Source organism: Ursus arctos, unplaced genomic scaffold (assembly GCF_023065955.2).
Source record: "Ursus arctos isolate Adak ecotype North America unplaced genomic scaffold, UrsArc2.0 scaffold_7, whole genome shotgun sequence".
In the NCBI taxonomy this organism is placed as follows: Eukaryota; Metazoa; Chordata; class Mammalia; order Carnivora; family Ursidae; genus Ursus; species Ursus arctos.
This window is the reverse complement of record NW_026623089.1, coordinates 2,527,483-2,543,008: the sequence shown is the minus strand read 5'-3', so window position 1 is coordinate 2,543,008 and position 15,526 is coordinate 2,527,483. Positions and strand designations below refer to the sequence as shown.

Genomic DNA, 15,526 nt, shown 5'->3' with positions numbered 1-15,526 from the left:
AACACAAACAGTGCCCTAGACAAAACAGAAGATAACTGACAAACTGGAGGAAAATATCTGCAGCCTATCCCCAGGAAAAGGGCCACTACCCTTAATATATGAAACTCTCCTAGAAAATGAGGGACAAAGGACCAAACACACAAAAGAAAAATAGGAAAAAGCCATGAACAGACAATTAACAAAAAAGTTTACAAGTTCAAGCTCACTCACACTTAGAGAAGAGCAAACGAGAAGACCCTACTTGTCACTTGTCATCTGTCAGACTGCCAAATGCTGAGGTGTGACTCGGACTCTGATGGTGAGGCTATAGGGAAACAGGCATCACCTGGGCTGCAAATTCTGCAGGAAACGTGGTGATACCTAACAAAAGCTACAAACACAGACTTTTTAACCCAGAAATGACACCTGTAGGAACCTACCCGACAGGCATACCCAAAACAATGTGGGAAAAAAGGCTGCACGTGGTCACTCACTGTAGCACTGGTTAAGCTGGAAGATCCTGAAAACCACCTAAATGGGCACAGGCAGGACAGCAGCTGGAGAAGCGTGGTGCATCTCAGCAACGCGGCTCCAGGCAGCTGTAAAAACTAGGGCAAGACCTGCGTGGACGGGCTCGCAGCCATTCCCAGGACATACCGTGAAAAGACAAAGTGCAACAGATGAAGTGCGATGCAAGAAGGGGTATGAACACACCTGCACCTGCCTGCTCATCCGTACACAGGAAATACAGGGAGGAGACACCAGGAGCTAAAGACACTGGTTTCCTACGGAGAGTGGGCGGGAAAAGGTATGAAGGAAGGGGGATGACAGGTACAAGCGGGAGCAGACACTTGGCACAAATTTTTCAGAAGCTCTAGTCTTAGAACTGCAGTAACACTTCACATACCCAAAAATAAGTACTAAGTTTAAATCAACCAGGATGTCAGAGAGAAGACCCAAATGGAACACAAATAATAACGAATGAAACTATTTTACAAATAACATAGCCACACTGAAACACAGACCTATCCTCAGTAATTCTGGAAAATACTATTTTCATTAGAAACTGTTAAGTCTAAGGACCAAAGAGTGCTGTATGCAAATACTGACTCTAGTTAGCAAATCTGTTTCTCACAGATTAGCAAATTTGAAACTATTTTATTGGTACACTGGGACTGAATAATTAAGTAAACATACTGTAAATAATGAAAGCCAGGTTTCTCTCTATTGAAGAAATAAGGTACAAATAAGGGAAGGGAGAAGGCTACCAAAGAACCCAGTGGGGGGGGGGGCCTGGCTGGCTCAGTGGGCTGAGCATCCGACTCCTGATTTTGGCTCAGGTCGTGATCTCAGGGTCGTGAGATTGAGCCCCTCATCGGACTCCATGCTGGGTGTGGAGTTGGCTTGAGATTCTCTCTCTGCCTCTCCTCCTCCCCACCTCAAATAAATAAATAAAAACAAACAAACAACAACAACAACAACAAAAAAGCCAGGGGTGTTGGATCAGAACTGGAAGTAATTAGCATGAATGCAATTTTCAAAACATATCCAGCAGCAGCAGAGAAACATACAGCTGGGTGGATGGGCACATAATCTGAAGCATAAATACAAATACTTACATACTAGTATGTATCCATACACAAATATGTACACTTCCTAGCTGTGTCCGCTGAGACAGCAATACCACAGTGGTAGCAAGACTAAACCTAGCACGTAGATACTGTTTCTAACCACCGTTCTCTCCTGTTGAAGGAATCTAGGCTATGCCATGGGGAGGGGTCGGTTCAGGCATGGAACAGGGAAAGCATAAGATGAGCCTGAGACATTTTACATCACCCAAAGTAAGTTTTTTTAAAAAGTATGAGGACACGTCATAAAGACAAAGGTACAGGATCCTGAAGGAGTTCCCAATGGCCACAGCCAGGGAACAACTTGGGCAATAAAATAAGGAACAACAGCACTGGACTGTAATCCGAGAATAAAGTAAATACCCGTGATTCTCACCATGACATCAACAATGAGCACATCACTGGGGGAGAAGAGACCGTGTTCTCCTTTTCAGTCGAGTTCTAATTAACACATGTAAAAGGAACGGGGAAAATATAAAACCACCATTAAGTAAAGGCCACAGTGAAAGTTATTTCAAACAAGATTTACCAGTAGATGCAAAAACAACTGGGCAAAAGTTTAAGGAGAAACAGGATATTGGCACAGCCTCAAAGCATCTCTTCCAAGGTTTTTATTAATTACAAGGAGAAAGATAGTGGCTTTACAGTGGATGAAATCACCTTCAAGGAGGGACAAGGTCAACACTAGCAGTAGTGACTGGCTCGTGAAGCCCTGATCTGATGCGCTGAGAAGGTGTAACCTCACCTCTGTGGTCTTTGTGCCAAACGCGTGGCCTTCATCTAATCATAGAAAACATAACACAGGGGCGCCTGGGTGGCACAGCGGTTAAGCGTCTGCCTTCGGCTCAGGGCGTGATCCTGGCGTTGTGGGATCGAGCCTCACATCAGGCTTCTTCGCTATGAGCCTGCTTCTTCCTCTCCCACTCCCCCTGCTTGTGTTCCCTCTCTCGCTGGCTGTCTCTCTCTCTGTTGAATGAATAAATAAAATCTTTAAAAAAAAAAAAAAAAGAAAGAAAATATGACACAACCCAGAATGAGTGACGCTCTACAAAATAACTGACCAAGATTCATTAAAACTGTCAAGGTCAAGAGCACTGGTTGGTGTCAGATTGGAAGAGACCTAGAAGCACAAGAACTATGTGCAGGGTGGACCCTGGTTTCCATCTGGGTCAGAGAAAGTCTGTTAGTGGGAAAACAGGTGAGACAGGAGAAGGTCTAGTGTAGTTAAGAGCACTTCACCAGGACTAATTTCACGGCACACTCGCTGTACTATCACTACGTAAGTTGTCTAGCTGAAGGTATACCTGAATTCTCTATATTATTTTCTTGGGGGAAACTTTCTGTAAATCTATAACTATTCTGAAATAAAGTTTTTAAAAATGAAGGAAAAAAAATATCTCATACCCCTGGTAGTATGTGTACCACACTTCTAGAAATACTGATTTAAGCCAAATTGCTTTCCCATAATCTCAACCCACTGATTCTAATTTTTCCCTTCTGAGCAACATAAAATAAATAGTCCCTCAAGCAGGAGATAAACATCCTTCCAGATGTCTGCATATCGAGCTCAGGTACCTGTGCGGTTTCCTCTCTCTAACCAACCATTCCTACCGCCTTTCACTCTCCCACACCTGAGATGTTTTCCAGACTCTTCCTACCCTAGACACCCTGCTCCAGAGTTTCTAAAACCTGTCAACAGCCCTCTTAAAATAAACCATAAAAAATACTTGCAAAGCCATGTGGCCCCCACAGTGGAGAGCAGAATGACCACCCTCTGTAGCTCAGCCAGTATGTCTGCACAGAAGACACCCACACTAGCAGAACGGGCGCAGTGGCCACACAGCATGGCAGGTCCAAGAGAAGCGGGCATCCTCCACTGCCCCGGCGTCTCCACGTGAAGCAGCTGCCCCAGCCCTGGTGCTTTTTGAGTGTCCTTCTTTACATGGAAGGGCTCTCCTCGGCACCCTCGTTAACCTTAATTTGACATCTGTGTGGTTTTCTGGTCTATGGGAGTACATCCAATCCTTCTCCAGAATACTACAGTAATCCCACTAATCATCTTCAAGACATTTGCAAAGAACGCGGCCTTCTGTGCCTTTGCCCAAGTCAGATGAAAATACCCAGGAAGACCAAGGACCTAGATCTCCGGTTACTCAGGATGTACTCAATCTTTATGCTGTCAGCACAAGCACAATGTGTAAAACTGGTTTATTGCCAACTTCCCACAATCTGGGCTAAAGGGAAAAGTGGACACATTAACTACGACCCACGTCATTTTATACACAGGCTTCAAGCTCCCCCATCAGTAACACCACAGGGCTGACAGCAATATTCCTTCCCTGCTCCCTTCTGAACAACATCAGACTTGCCAGAAAGGAAAGCAAAGGGGCGCAGACGGGTGACTCTGAGCTAGAACCCGTACTTTCTGGATGAACCCTAAAACACTGGAAGAGCGTTCTAAAGCATTTCTGTGTGGGGTCAAATAACATTCGGCACATTAAGGTCAGCAGACTTGTGATCATCCACGGAGACGAGCCGACATTCTTTAAGTGGCTCAGGCGGTTGGGGAATTGGATCCCCACACCCGGTGGCAGGCTAAAGGGGGAGTCATGCTGGTACCTAGGTGGGCGGTTAGAGCTGGGCTCCTCTCGGGGACATGGGGGTTACCTGCTTGGGGGCTCCCGACCAGCTGAGTGGATTAAATTATTCATGTCTTCTGCTATTTACGGTGGATTACTGAGAGCTGACTACATACGCTATTGACCTGTACACTTACTTGGCAAATTGCCCAGTTATTATGGATTGGCCTGGACCAAAGGAAAATGAAGGCTGCAGAGGCATTTAACTCTAGGATTGTGTTACATGGTTCACTCTTACTCCCTCCTGGAGAGGATATGTCAGCCTTCATAAAGGCAGATGAAGATTTACCACCCAACTAAGATGACACTTGCACTGTATAAACAAAATTAAAACCCCAAGTATACACAAAGACCCCATTACTTAACAATAATTGAATATCAATTGAATAGCAACCTCACCAGAGGACAGTTGAAACAGAAACACGGTCGGCTAAGAGAAGACACCTGATAAGACGCATTAATTAAAATATAAACTATGTATTGTGTCGCCTCAATGACAGAACGAAAACCCCTGGCAGGTCTCAGCGAAGGTGAGGTGAGGAGGTGCGAGCCCCCCTTTGTTGCCGTGGGCTTTCTCCTTTATTAGAAGCGATGGGGCCCAGCGGGATGAGTGGGGCACAGGGGAGGGAGGAGTGTCACAGGCTTCACGATTCGGCGGAATCACAGAAAGCAGACTGTGCGCGTCTTCACGACGCACCTGGAACACACTGGTGAGCCAGAAGAGGGGGCACAAACCCACAGAGCACAGGCCTGGGCCACCTCTGGAAACCTGTTCCCCCGCTCTACACCCCAGAGGAGTGTGGAGAAGAAAAAGATGCCAACTTCCTGAACACTTCAACAGAAAAGCACCCTGTATTCTCTCCAATCTGCACAGCAAAAAAATGGCTTAATTCCTAAAAAATTAAACACCTTGAATTATAAGCATCTTTAATACATACACTAGTACACCAGTTAAGCATACATACTCTGGACAGAATACTGATGTAAATCACTAGAATTCAGAATGCAGTTAATGGTGAGTCTCTCTCTACACACACACACACACACACACACACACACTAACCCAATCTTTCATTCTGAAGGTATTGTGGGGATTTTTATTGACTAATGGCCTTTTGTCTAAAGATCATTTGTATTAGCAATGTGTAATCCTGGTTAGTTGAGTCCTAGTTACCAGAAACAGTTTGCTGAGTGAGGCTGTTTAGTAAAGTTTAGTAAAGACAGTTTACTTTTGCTGGAGGCGCGGATGCAGATGTCCACCAGCCCGGAATACAGAACCATTAATGCTGGAACAGCAAGACGAATAAGGCCCTACAGACAGACATGTGGAGAGAAAACAGTTTCCATCAAGCACAGATTCTTGTTCAATAACACTGTCATCTGGAAAACGACCTTGCCCTCTGGGAGGTTCACCTTCTTGGAAGACTCAGGACAGCAAAACCTGACACAGTGTCCAGCACAGGGACCAGAAGTTAGGATCCCTCCTCTCCACTCCACGCTCTCAGGGCACACTAAACCTTTAGCCACATGGATCTGACATCTTGATGCTGTGCTTCACTCAGCTGGGACCACTTTTTGGAAGACGTGTCATCCTACCGTACATGGGCTTCCCAGCCCACACCCCTCAGCCCGTCTGGCAGGAACACAGGGAGGTTTAGGGAAGAGGACCAGTCTAAGACCGTAGTCAAAAGCAAGAGTGACAACTTAATTCCCGTCGGGCTAGTGACCTAGAGGAAGACAACAAAGGAAAATAAAACAAAAACAACACAAAACAACAAAAAAAAAGCCACAGTCCTACTTGGAATTAAAGTAAAAAACATGAATGAACACACTAGACTTACTGAGTATCAAGTACAGGCTTGCGAGATTTAGGAAGTCCCCAAAAACCGAAGTTGCACCTGATTAAATGAAGGATCTAGGAAAACAGGTGTACAAATTTACTCACCACAGGTAGGGCTAATAAAGGTCGTTCACAATTATAAAAACTACAGTTTAAGAACGTTTCCACATTTGTTACTTCATTTGATCCTTTTAATTTTAACGACCTCATGACATAGGAAGGGTAAGAAATTTTATTTCTATTTTGTAGATGAGAAAAATGAAATCCAAAAACCCGAACTAACTTGGGTGGAGTCTGGTGATCTGAAATGACAGTGCTGGGTCTTCAGTGGGCTTTCAGTAACTGGGGAGACAAGACTGAAAAATACAACCAGAGAAGCACTAAAAACCAAACAGTGTATGAAAAAGATTTCAAAACTTACTGTAAACTTAAAAAAATCTGCAAATACCAAGACGGTGTGTTACTGGCATAGGGATAAACGTACAGATCAATGGAACAGCACTGAGAATCCAGAAATAAACCTGTACGTTTACGGTGAACTGACTTTTGACAAAGGTGCCGAGACAATTCAACGGAGCAAGCACAGTCTTCATCAGAAATGGTACAGGCATGATTCAAGGTTCATGCGCAAAAGGAGGAACTCAGGGCGCTACCCACACACCATACACAAACATTAACACAAAAAGGATCAGAGAGCTAAATGTTAAGTGCTAAAAGCAAAAAAATTTTTAGAGGGGAACATTGGACAAGACCTCTGTAATCTTAGGCAAAGAATTCTAATCTTAGGCAAAAGCATGATCTATAAAGAAACAAACTGATAAACTGGACTTCATCAATATCCAAAACTTTGGGGCACTGAAAGGCACCATTAAGAAAGTAAAAAGACAAGCCACATTCTTGGAGCAAACGTTTACACATCATCTATATGTTAAAAGACATGTATCCAGAATACATAAAGAAGTCTTTCAATTCAAGAAGATGACATAGTTTTTTTTTAAGTGGGCAAAGGATTTGAATAGTGATTTCCCCAACAAAGATATACAAAAGGCCAGTAAATACGTGAAAAGACATTTAACATCATTTGTCATTAGAAAAATGCAAATCAAAAACACAATGGGATACCAGTTCCTAACCACTAGAATGGCTATAATCAGAAAGACAATAACAAGTGTTGGCAAAGGTGTGGAGAAACTAAAACCCTCAATCCGTGTTGGTGAGAATGTAAATGGTGCAGCTGCTTTGGAAAACATTCTGACCATTCCTCAAAATGTTAAGCATCTGGTTACCGTATGGCCCAGCAATTCCACAACTGAAAAACTACCCATGAGAAATGAAAACATATGTCCACGCAAACACTTGCATATGAATGCTCACAGCAGCATTACTTATAAAATCTCAGAAGTACAAACAACCCAAATGTCCATCAACTGAATAACAGATAAACAAAATGTGGTATAGACACGCAATGTAATATTATTTACCAACAGAAAGGAGTAAGATACTGATACATGTTTCAACGTGGGTGAACCTCAGAAACATTATCAGGCCAAGTGAAAGAAGCCAGTCACAAAAGGCCAAATATTGTGATTCTGTGTACATGAATTGTCTAGAACAGACAAACTGATAGAGATAGAAGGTCAACCGGTAGCTGCTAAGGGCTAGGGGAGGGTGAAAGAGAGTGACTGCCCAAGGGAACCAGGTTTCTTTTTGGTCATGAAAACGTTCTTTATTTAGATTATGGAGATATTTACACAGCTCTGTAAATATGTTAAAGCCACTGACCTGTGTACTTTAAAAGAGTGAACTTTATCGTATGTAAATTATAAACAAAGCTGTTTTTAAATATGACCAAAAGTTTTGAATAATTCACCAAAAAACTTATGACTGATAAAAAAAGCCCATGAAAAGATGTCCAACAGCAAATCCCTACGGAAGTGCAGATTAGAATCCCAGTGAGACCCCTAACTGCATACCTACTAGAAGGACTGTAATCAGACACCAGAGACTGCGGACTCACTGGAGCCCTCTAGAGGCTGCCAGTGGGGATGCAGAACGTGCCACTATGGAAAAAGCATGGCAGCCCCTCCAGCAACACGCACCAGCAATTCCAGTCCTCCATGCCTATCTAAGAGAGGGAAACCAACATCTGCACGTGACTTTTCCGAATTTTCAGCATTATTCATAATAGCCAAGAAGGATAAACAACACAATGTCTATCAAATGAAAAATGGATAAACAAAATGTGGTATATTGGTACAATGGAGTATTATTTAGCAATAAAAAGGAACAAGCTACAGATACATGGTTCACTGTGGACGAACCTGAAAAACACCACGCTAAGTGAAAGAAGCCAGCTGCAAGAAAAAGCACACAAAAAGTCCAGAAAATGGAAATCTAGAAAAATAAAAAGACTAGCAGTTGCCGGGAGCTGGGGGAGGGATGGGGTTACTGCAAACTGGGCACAAACGAGGCAACAGAAGTGCTCTAAAACTGGGGGTGATGGCTGCACACCTGCAAATTCACCAAAAAAATCACCTCCTTGTACACTTGAAAGAAAAAAGCAGCTAAACAACGTTGTTTTGATAATAAACACAAGAGAGAAACTGAAAAGACACGAGCTGCAGTCATGACCATGAGGGTGAGGATGGGGCACACTGCTGGGGCTTTACCAGCCAAATTATACTTTTCCCTAAATAAATGATACTCTGAAAGTACCAATGATTTTATGCATTAATGTGATCCTCCCTTCGTTTCTTTCCAGTTAGAGACACACACACCCTCGACATGTTAATCAGCTAAAAAGTATTTGCTAAACACCTACTACATGCCTTGCTTGACTCTGGGCATCTGATAACTGAAGAAGCAGAAGACACATACATCATAGTCCAGCCATGGCTGCTGAGCCTGACAGACACCTGAAAGAGCCCCCCCAAAGCGTGGTCAAGTACCCCCAACGGACCATTACCTCATTTTGACTTTTCTGCATCATATATAAGGAAATCTGCCAAAAGCTAGAAATGATCGAGGCTCTGTGCAGGTGGCAGTGTGAACATGTGTATCAGAGATATAAGCAAAGATGAATTATTGGTAAACTTCTCTTCATTTAGATAGGAAGAAGCCTGAATACAGTTAAACTGAGTAGAACAGACAGTAAAAGCAGCTCGACAGAGTAACCTTAAAACTACAAATGAGTGAGAGAATTAACTTGTTTCTTGAGGCATGGGTTGCAATTATCTTGAATGAAAAGAGTGACCACAGAAAGGCAGAGTGAAGGGTTTTGCTGGGGTCGGCACCACTGCCGATACTCATTAGGTTCTCACAGCTGGGATCCTGCTTAGCAGATGAGCTATAAAATCTAAATCCTACAGGGTGAAACAAGCAAATTTAACTCCAAATTTTCTCTCTGTACAAGTTAGACCCCGTAGGGTTACTTGAATGGAGTTAAAGCCATCAACATGTCTAAGTGGTTTTGCTGACAAGGACTACTAGCTTAATTAACTGGATAATTTTTCAAGTACTAGCAAAGGCAGGTCTAAAAGTTATAAACAGAGCAAAGTGGATATAGGATATCCTCAGCCCTTGATTTTAGAGGCAACTATTCATAATACCAAGAATTGGTGAAAATGGTAGATTGGAACTTTTTAATTTATTCACATCAAAATTTCCACAGTTGCATCAAAAACGTTCAGTAGTCTCAGGATACAAAATTAATACACAGAAATCCGTTGCACTTCTATACACTAATAATGAAGTAGCAGAAAGAGAAAGTAAGAAAACAATCCCATTTATAATTGCACCAAAAGTAATAAAACACCTAGGAATAAACTGAACCAAAGAGATGAAAGACCTGTACTCTGAAAACTATAAAACTGATGAAAAGAAATTAAAGACACAAACAAATAGAAAGATATCCCATGCTCATGAACTGGAAGAACCAATGATGTTAAAATGTCCATACTACCCAAAGCAATCTACAAATTTAAAGCAATCCTTACCAAATGCTAAGAACATTCTTTACAGAACTAAAAAAAATAATATTAAAATTTGTAGGAAACCAGAAAAGACCCCTAATAGCCAAAACAATCTTGAGAAAGAAGAACAAAGCTGGAGCTATCACAACCCCAGATTTCAAGATACTCTACAAAGCTGTAGTAATCAAAACAGCATGGTACTGGGACAAAAACAGACACAGAGATCAACGGAACAGACTAGAGAACCCAAAAATAAAACCACAATTATATGGTCAATTAATCTATGACAAAGGAGGCAAGAATATGCAACGGGGAAAAGACAGCCTCTTCGACAAATGGTGTTAGGAAAACTGGACAGCTACATGCAAAACAATGAAACTGGACCACTTTCTGGCATCGTACACAAAAATAAATTCAAAATGGATTAAAGACCTAAATGTGAGGGGCACCTGGGTGGCGCAGTCGCTAAGCGTCTGCCTTCGGCTCAGGGCGTGATCCCAGCGTTCTGGGATTGAGCCTCACATCAGGCTTCTCCGCTAGGAGCCTGCTTCTTCCTCTCCCACTCCCCCTGCTTGTGTTCCCTATCTCGCTGGCTGTCTCTCTCTGTCAAATAAATAAATAAAATCTTACAAAAAAAAAAAAAAAAAAGACCTAAATGTGAGACCTGAAACTATAAAAATCCTAGAAGAAAACACAGGCAGCAACCTCTTTGACATTGGCCACAGCAACTCCTTTCTAGATATGTCTCCTGAGGCAAGGGACACAAAAGCAAAAATAATCTATCGGGTCTACTTCAAAATAAAAAGCTTTTGCACAGCAAAGGAAACAACCAATAAAACAAAAAGGCAACCTACTGAATGGGAGAAGATATTTGCAAATGATATATACAATAAAGGGTTAATATCCAAAATATATGAAGAACTCCTACAACTCAACACCAAAAAACTCAATCCAATAAAAGGGCATGACATGAATAGACATTCTTCCAAAGAAGACACACAAATGGCCAATAGACACATGAAAACAAGCTCAACATCAATCACCACAGAAATGCAAAGCAATGAGCTATCACCTTACACCTGTCAGAACGGTTAAAATCAAAACTATAAGAAATAACAAGTGTTGGTGTGGATATGGAGGAAAAGGAACCCTCGTGCACCACTGGTGGGAATGCAAACTGTGCAACCACTGTAGAAAACAGTATGGAGGTTCTCAAAAAATTAAAAATAGAATTAGTATATGATCCAATAATTCCATGACTGGGTATTTACCCAACGAAAATGAAAACACTAATGCAAAAAGATACATGCGCCCCTATGTTCAGAGCAGCATCATCTACAAAAGCCAAGATGTGAAAGCAGCGCAAGTGTCCATCCACAGATATATGGATAAAAAAGATGCCGTATATATACACAACAGAATATTACCTAGCCACAAAAAGGACTGATTCTTGCCATTTGCAACAGGGACTGACCTAGAAGATATAATGCTAAGTGAAATAAATCAGTCAGAAAAAGACAAACACCATATGGTTTTGCATATACAGAATTTAAGAAACAGAACAAAGGAACAAACAAAAGGAGACCAAAATACCCTCTTATATAAAGAGAACAGACTGGTGGTTGCCACAGGGGAGGTGGGTGGGAGGACGGATGACATAAAGGGGATTCAGAGTACACTTACTGTGACGAGCACGGAGTAATGTATGAAATTGTTGAATAATTATATTGTACACCTGAAAGTAATGTAATACTGTATGTACCTTATACTTCAACTTAAAAAAGTACCTACCAAAAAAGAAATACTAAGGTAAAAATGTTTTTAAAAAAACAAGCGATAAACAATAAAAAAAAAGTCAATAGCCAATTAATTAATGCATCCTGATATGTTACTTCTACAGGATACCGACAAAGAATCAAAGGAAATTACAATAGAGGAAATGGCCACTTATCCCTAGGAATCAAAAGCTGGAAAAAGGGATCTTGGATCAATCCAGAGGAAACCAGAAAAGAGACCAATTCGATTGTGAGCCCAGACATTGAGAACCTGCTTTTTACAGAGGTCGTCTGGAAGGAGTGTCTTCACGAACAGGACAGACTATGCATGACTCTCAGTGTTCTGGGCATGCGCTTTCCTCCTGGAATATGTAGTGTGGTGACTCTGCCGTGGGCAGGAGGCCTGAAAGAGCGAAGCACTGGATGCCCCCAAGTCTCAGGGTCAATCCAACCAAGGATTTCACTTTTCTTTTTGCAGAGCCTAGAATACTGCTTGCTATACAACAGGTGCTCAAAACACGTTTACCTAACAGAAATGATAAACCCTAAATGATACGTAACTGCTCCACGTGTCACCACATGAGGTACCCTTCCCACAGTCAGGATACTCGGGGGATTACAGCAGATGGCTGCCTCTGGCTCTGCCTGAGAATCACTTGTGAAGCTATTACAGAGATGGGTCCTGGCTGCTGCAGTTTCCAAAACTCCACTGGTGGTTATAACGCACAGGCTGTAGAGCCACTAATCTGTGAACAGAGGTAGGAAATGGGTTGCACTTTCCACGTAACCAAATTCTAGAAGGGGGTGCGTGACAGAGAGAAAGAGGAGAGAGAACAGAAAACTCAGGACAAGGACTTGGATACTTCATTGAACTCAATCTGGATTATTAGATCAAAGACCAAGGCACAACACAATATAAACAAGGACTTTATCAGATTAAGAGGCCATACACACCTAGGCAATTAGACACGGAACTCACTACACCTGGGTAACAGCCGGGAAGTACTGCAGCCTCAAGCTGGGCACTTAGTTTCAGCACTGCAATCTGAAAGATCATCCAAGGTTTCTCCTCTAAGCCTTTCTTCTTCTCCGATCAATAATGACCTCTGGTGGGGCGCCTGGGTGGCTCAGTCGTTAAGCATCTGCCTTCAGCTCAGGTCATGATCCCAGGGTCTTGGGATTGAGCCCTGCGCCGGCTCCCTGCTCAGCAGGAAGCCTGCTTCTCCCTCTCCCACTCCCCCTTGCTCGTGTTCCCTCTCTTGCTGTGTCTGTCAAATAAATAAAATCTTAAAAAAAAAAAAAATTACCTCTGGTGCGTGGTCCCTGATACCCTGTGGCATCACACTTTTCATCATTTTATGGCCAATTTACAACTTTGTTGTGAAGCCTCACACGAGAGGCAACAGGGCCCCATAGCTAAGAGGTCGGGAAGATACAGGGCCCCCTCGCTAAGAGGACAGGAGGCAGACAGTGGGGGTCTAAGCCTTATTTCCCTACTAGCTGTGTAACCTCAAGCCACCTGATTAACCTCTCTGTACCTCAGCTTCCTCACTTGTAATCTGGGAACAGTAACAGGTTATTGTGAAATTCAGATAATCTGCCTGGTAACCACTCAGTGACTAGCAGTATCTGTAACCTCTGTTAAATGTCCCAAAGATGGAAAATGCGGTGTGTCCCAAGTGGAGCTCCTTTTCTCCACACCAATTTTCTCTCAGTAACAGCACCACAGCCCACCCAGGTGCTCCAGTCACGGCCCGGGGAGCCAGCCCAGATTCCTCCCCTTCCATGACCTTCCATGTCCACTCTATCAGCAAGACCTGTGCATTGTTCCTTAAGTATATAGACCCTTCAGAGACATTCACTGTCTCACTGTCCTCTCTGTCCAAGCCTGTCACCTCTCGTAATCCACACACTCCTTGCCTTCCTGCCTTCACTCTGACCGCCCTCCCCTTCATTCTCCCCAGAGTTCCCAGAATAAGCTCTTAAGATGTCAGTATGATTATGTCACTTTACTATTTACTTCCCAGAGTATGGAATGTGAGCAATGTAGTGATGACCCAGCGCTGACCTCGTGTAAGAGGACAGCACTGGGGAGTGCAGGAGCCAGGAGGAATCTAGGTCCTGGATGTCTCTAATCTGGGTAGCACGGGCCCCACGCCTGTATTTAGGGCCCCCCTTCCATTGCCCTGGATTGCTCCCCTCCACACACTATGAGCTGCAGAATCAAGCTTCCACCTGTTGGAGCCAATGTGGTCTGAAGCCTCTGTTACAGAAGCTTAACCTGTGCCCTGGTAACATGGCCCCTGGAAGTGGGGTGCTTCTGTGACAGGGCGCAAGTGACACTGGCTTCGTGGTCAGGCAGTGGGGGTGAGGAAGCTCATGCAGGGAAGGAGACTAGCCACTCTTGTTACGTCGTGAAAAACATCTGAGAAAACAGTGCCTGCATTAACTCGGGGGCGGGGTCAGATTCCGAGCTTATCAAGCCTGTAGGTGCAGAAAAAACAGATCTCAGATGCTGGGTACGTTGGCGGCTCCTTGGTGCTCTTAACAAGGAACCACGAAATAAAGGAGGTGGGGTGAGAACCAGCCAATTCGCAAGCGGAGGTGGAAGTCACAGAGCGCTGCTCCAACCCGACGGGACTTCCTCCAGGTCCCTAAAAGGCTAGGCAATTCCCTGTCTCCCATCCTGCTTCCCTTCCAGTCTCACGCAGGCCTGATTACGCTCCCGCCGGACCTTGATCGGGGCCCCCACCACCAGTTATCTCACCTCACCCTCATCTCTCCCCTCAAAGCACTCCACCCGGGCGTGTCTGCTAACCCCGCAGCCCTACCCCGCCCAGCCCGGCGCCAGCACGTGGGGGGCATGACTCGGGAGCAGCAGCGCGCACACCCCGAGGCCGCGCACGGGTCAGGGACACTGGGTCCGGTCCTTCTGGCAGCGCGGCACAGGCAGCTCCCGGCTCCCGCGTCTCCGCGCAGGCGCGGCCGGAGGGAGACAGAGCGGGACAGCGTCGCGGCCCCGCCCCCTGTCCCTGGCCCCACCCACCCCCTAGGAGGGCGCGGGCGCGACCCCGGCCGTGCCTCGTCCCGGGAAGGCCCCCGTGGAGACGCGAGGCCCAGTGGGGCATGCCCCGAGGGCTCCGCCGTCCCATTCCACACGCCCAGGCCCGGGGGGGCTCACCGCGTCCCCCGGAACCTGAAGCTCCTCCGCCCTCCGCCGTCGCCACCGGCCCGGCAGCACCGTGTCCATGCGGCCCCAGGCCCGAATCCGCGGGCCTCTCATCCTCGTCGGACGGCGGTCGCCGGCCCAAGCCACTATGTCCACGCCTCCTTCCCCCCACACGTGTCCCGGGGGAGCCAATGAGAGACGGGGGCGGGGCGAGGACCGCCTGGGCTTGGCCTCGCCGGGACTGCAACCGGCGTGGCGGGGACCAGAGTCTTCTGGGCAAAACGGACCCTCTGTTCCAGGTCATCATTTCGCGGAGGGCCGGCCTGTCACCTCTCCGACCTCTCCGAAGACCCTACTCCTCTGGCGTCCCGCCACGCCTCACCTACGGCGGTGGATCGGCTGGGGGAGCTCCCGCTCCTTGCTGTCGTGATTGGCCGTTGAGCGCCGTCAGCAGCCGTCTTCCTGTGGCTGGGTGGCTGATGGATGGCGCAGCTAGCCAATCCGCGTGGGCGAGCCTGTTGGGGT

General features: G+C 45.2%; 1 protein-coding gene across 2 annotated transcripts in view; it reads right to left on the bottom strand.

The window, feature by feature from the left end:
• CUNH10orf143 (chromosome unknown C10orf143 homolog) overlaps positions 1–15,322 on the bottom strand; it is a 36,063-nt gene extending 20,741 nt beyond the window's left edge. The window contains exon 1 of one of the 2 annotated variants that reach the window (XM_057308596.1): positions 15,014–15,322. In XM_057308596.1, the coding sequence (XP_057164579.1) occupies positions 15,014–15,115 (102 nt within the window). In that variant the 5' untranslated portion in view covers positions 15,116–15,322. The remainder of the gene's footprint in view (positions 1–15,013) is intronic. The other variant, XM_026494414.4, reaches the window with a different exon arrangement.
• Positions 15,323–15,526: the final 204 nt, after the last annotated feature.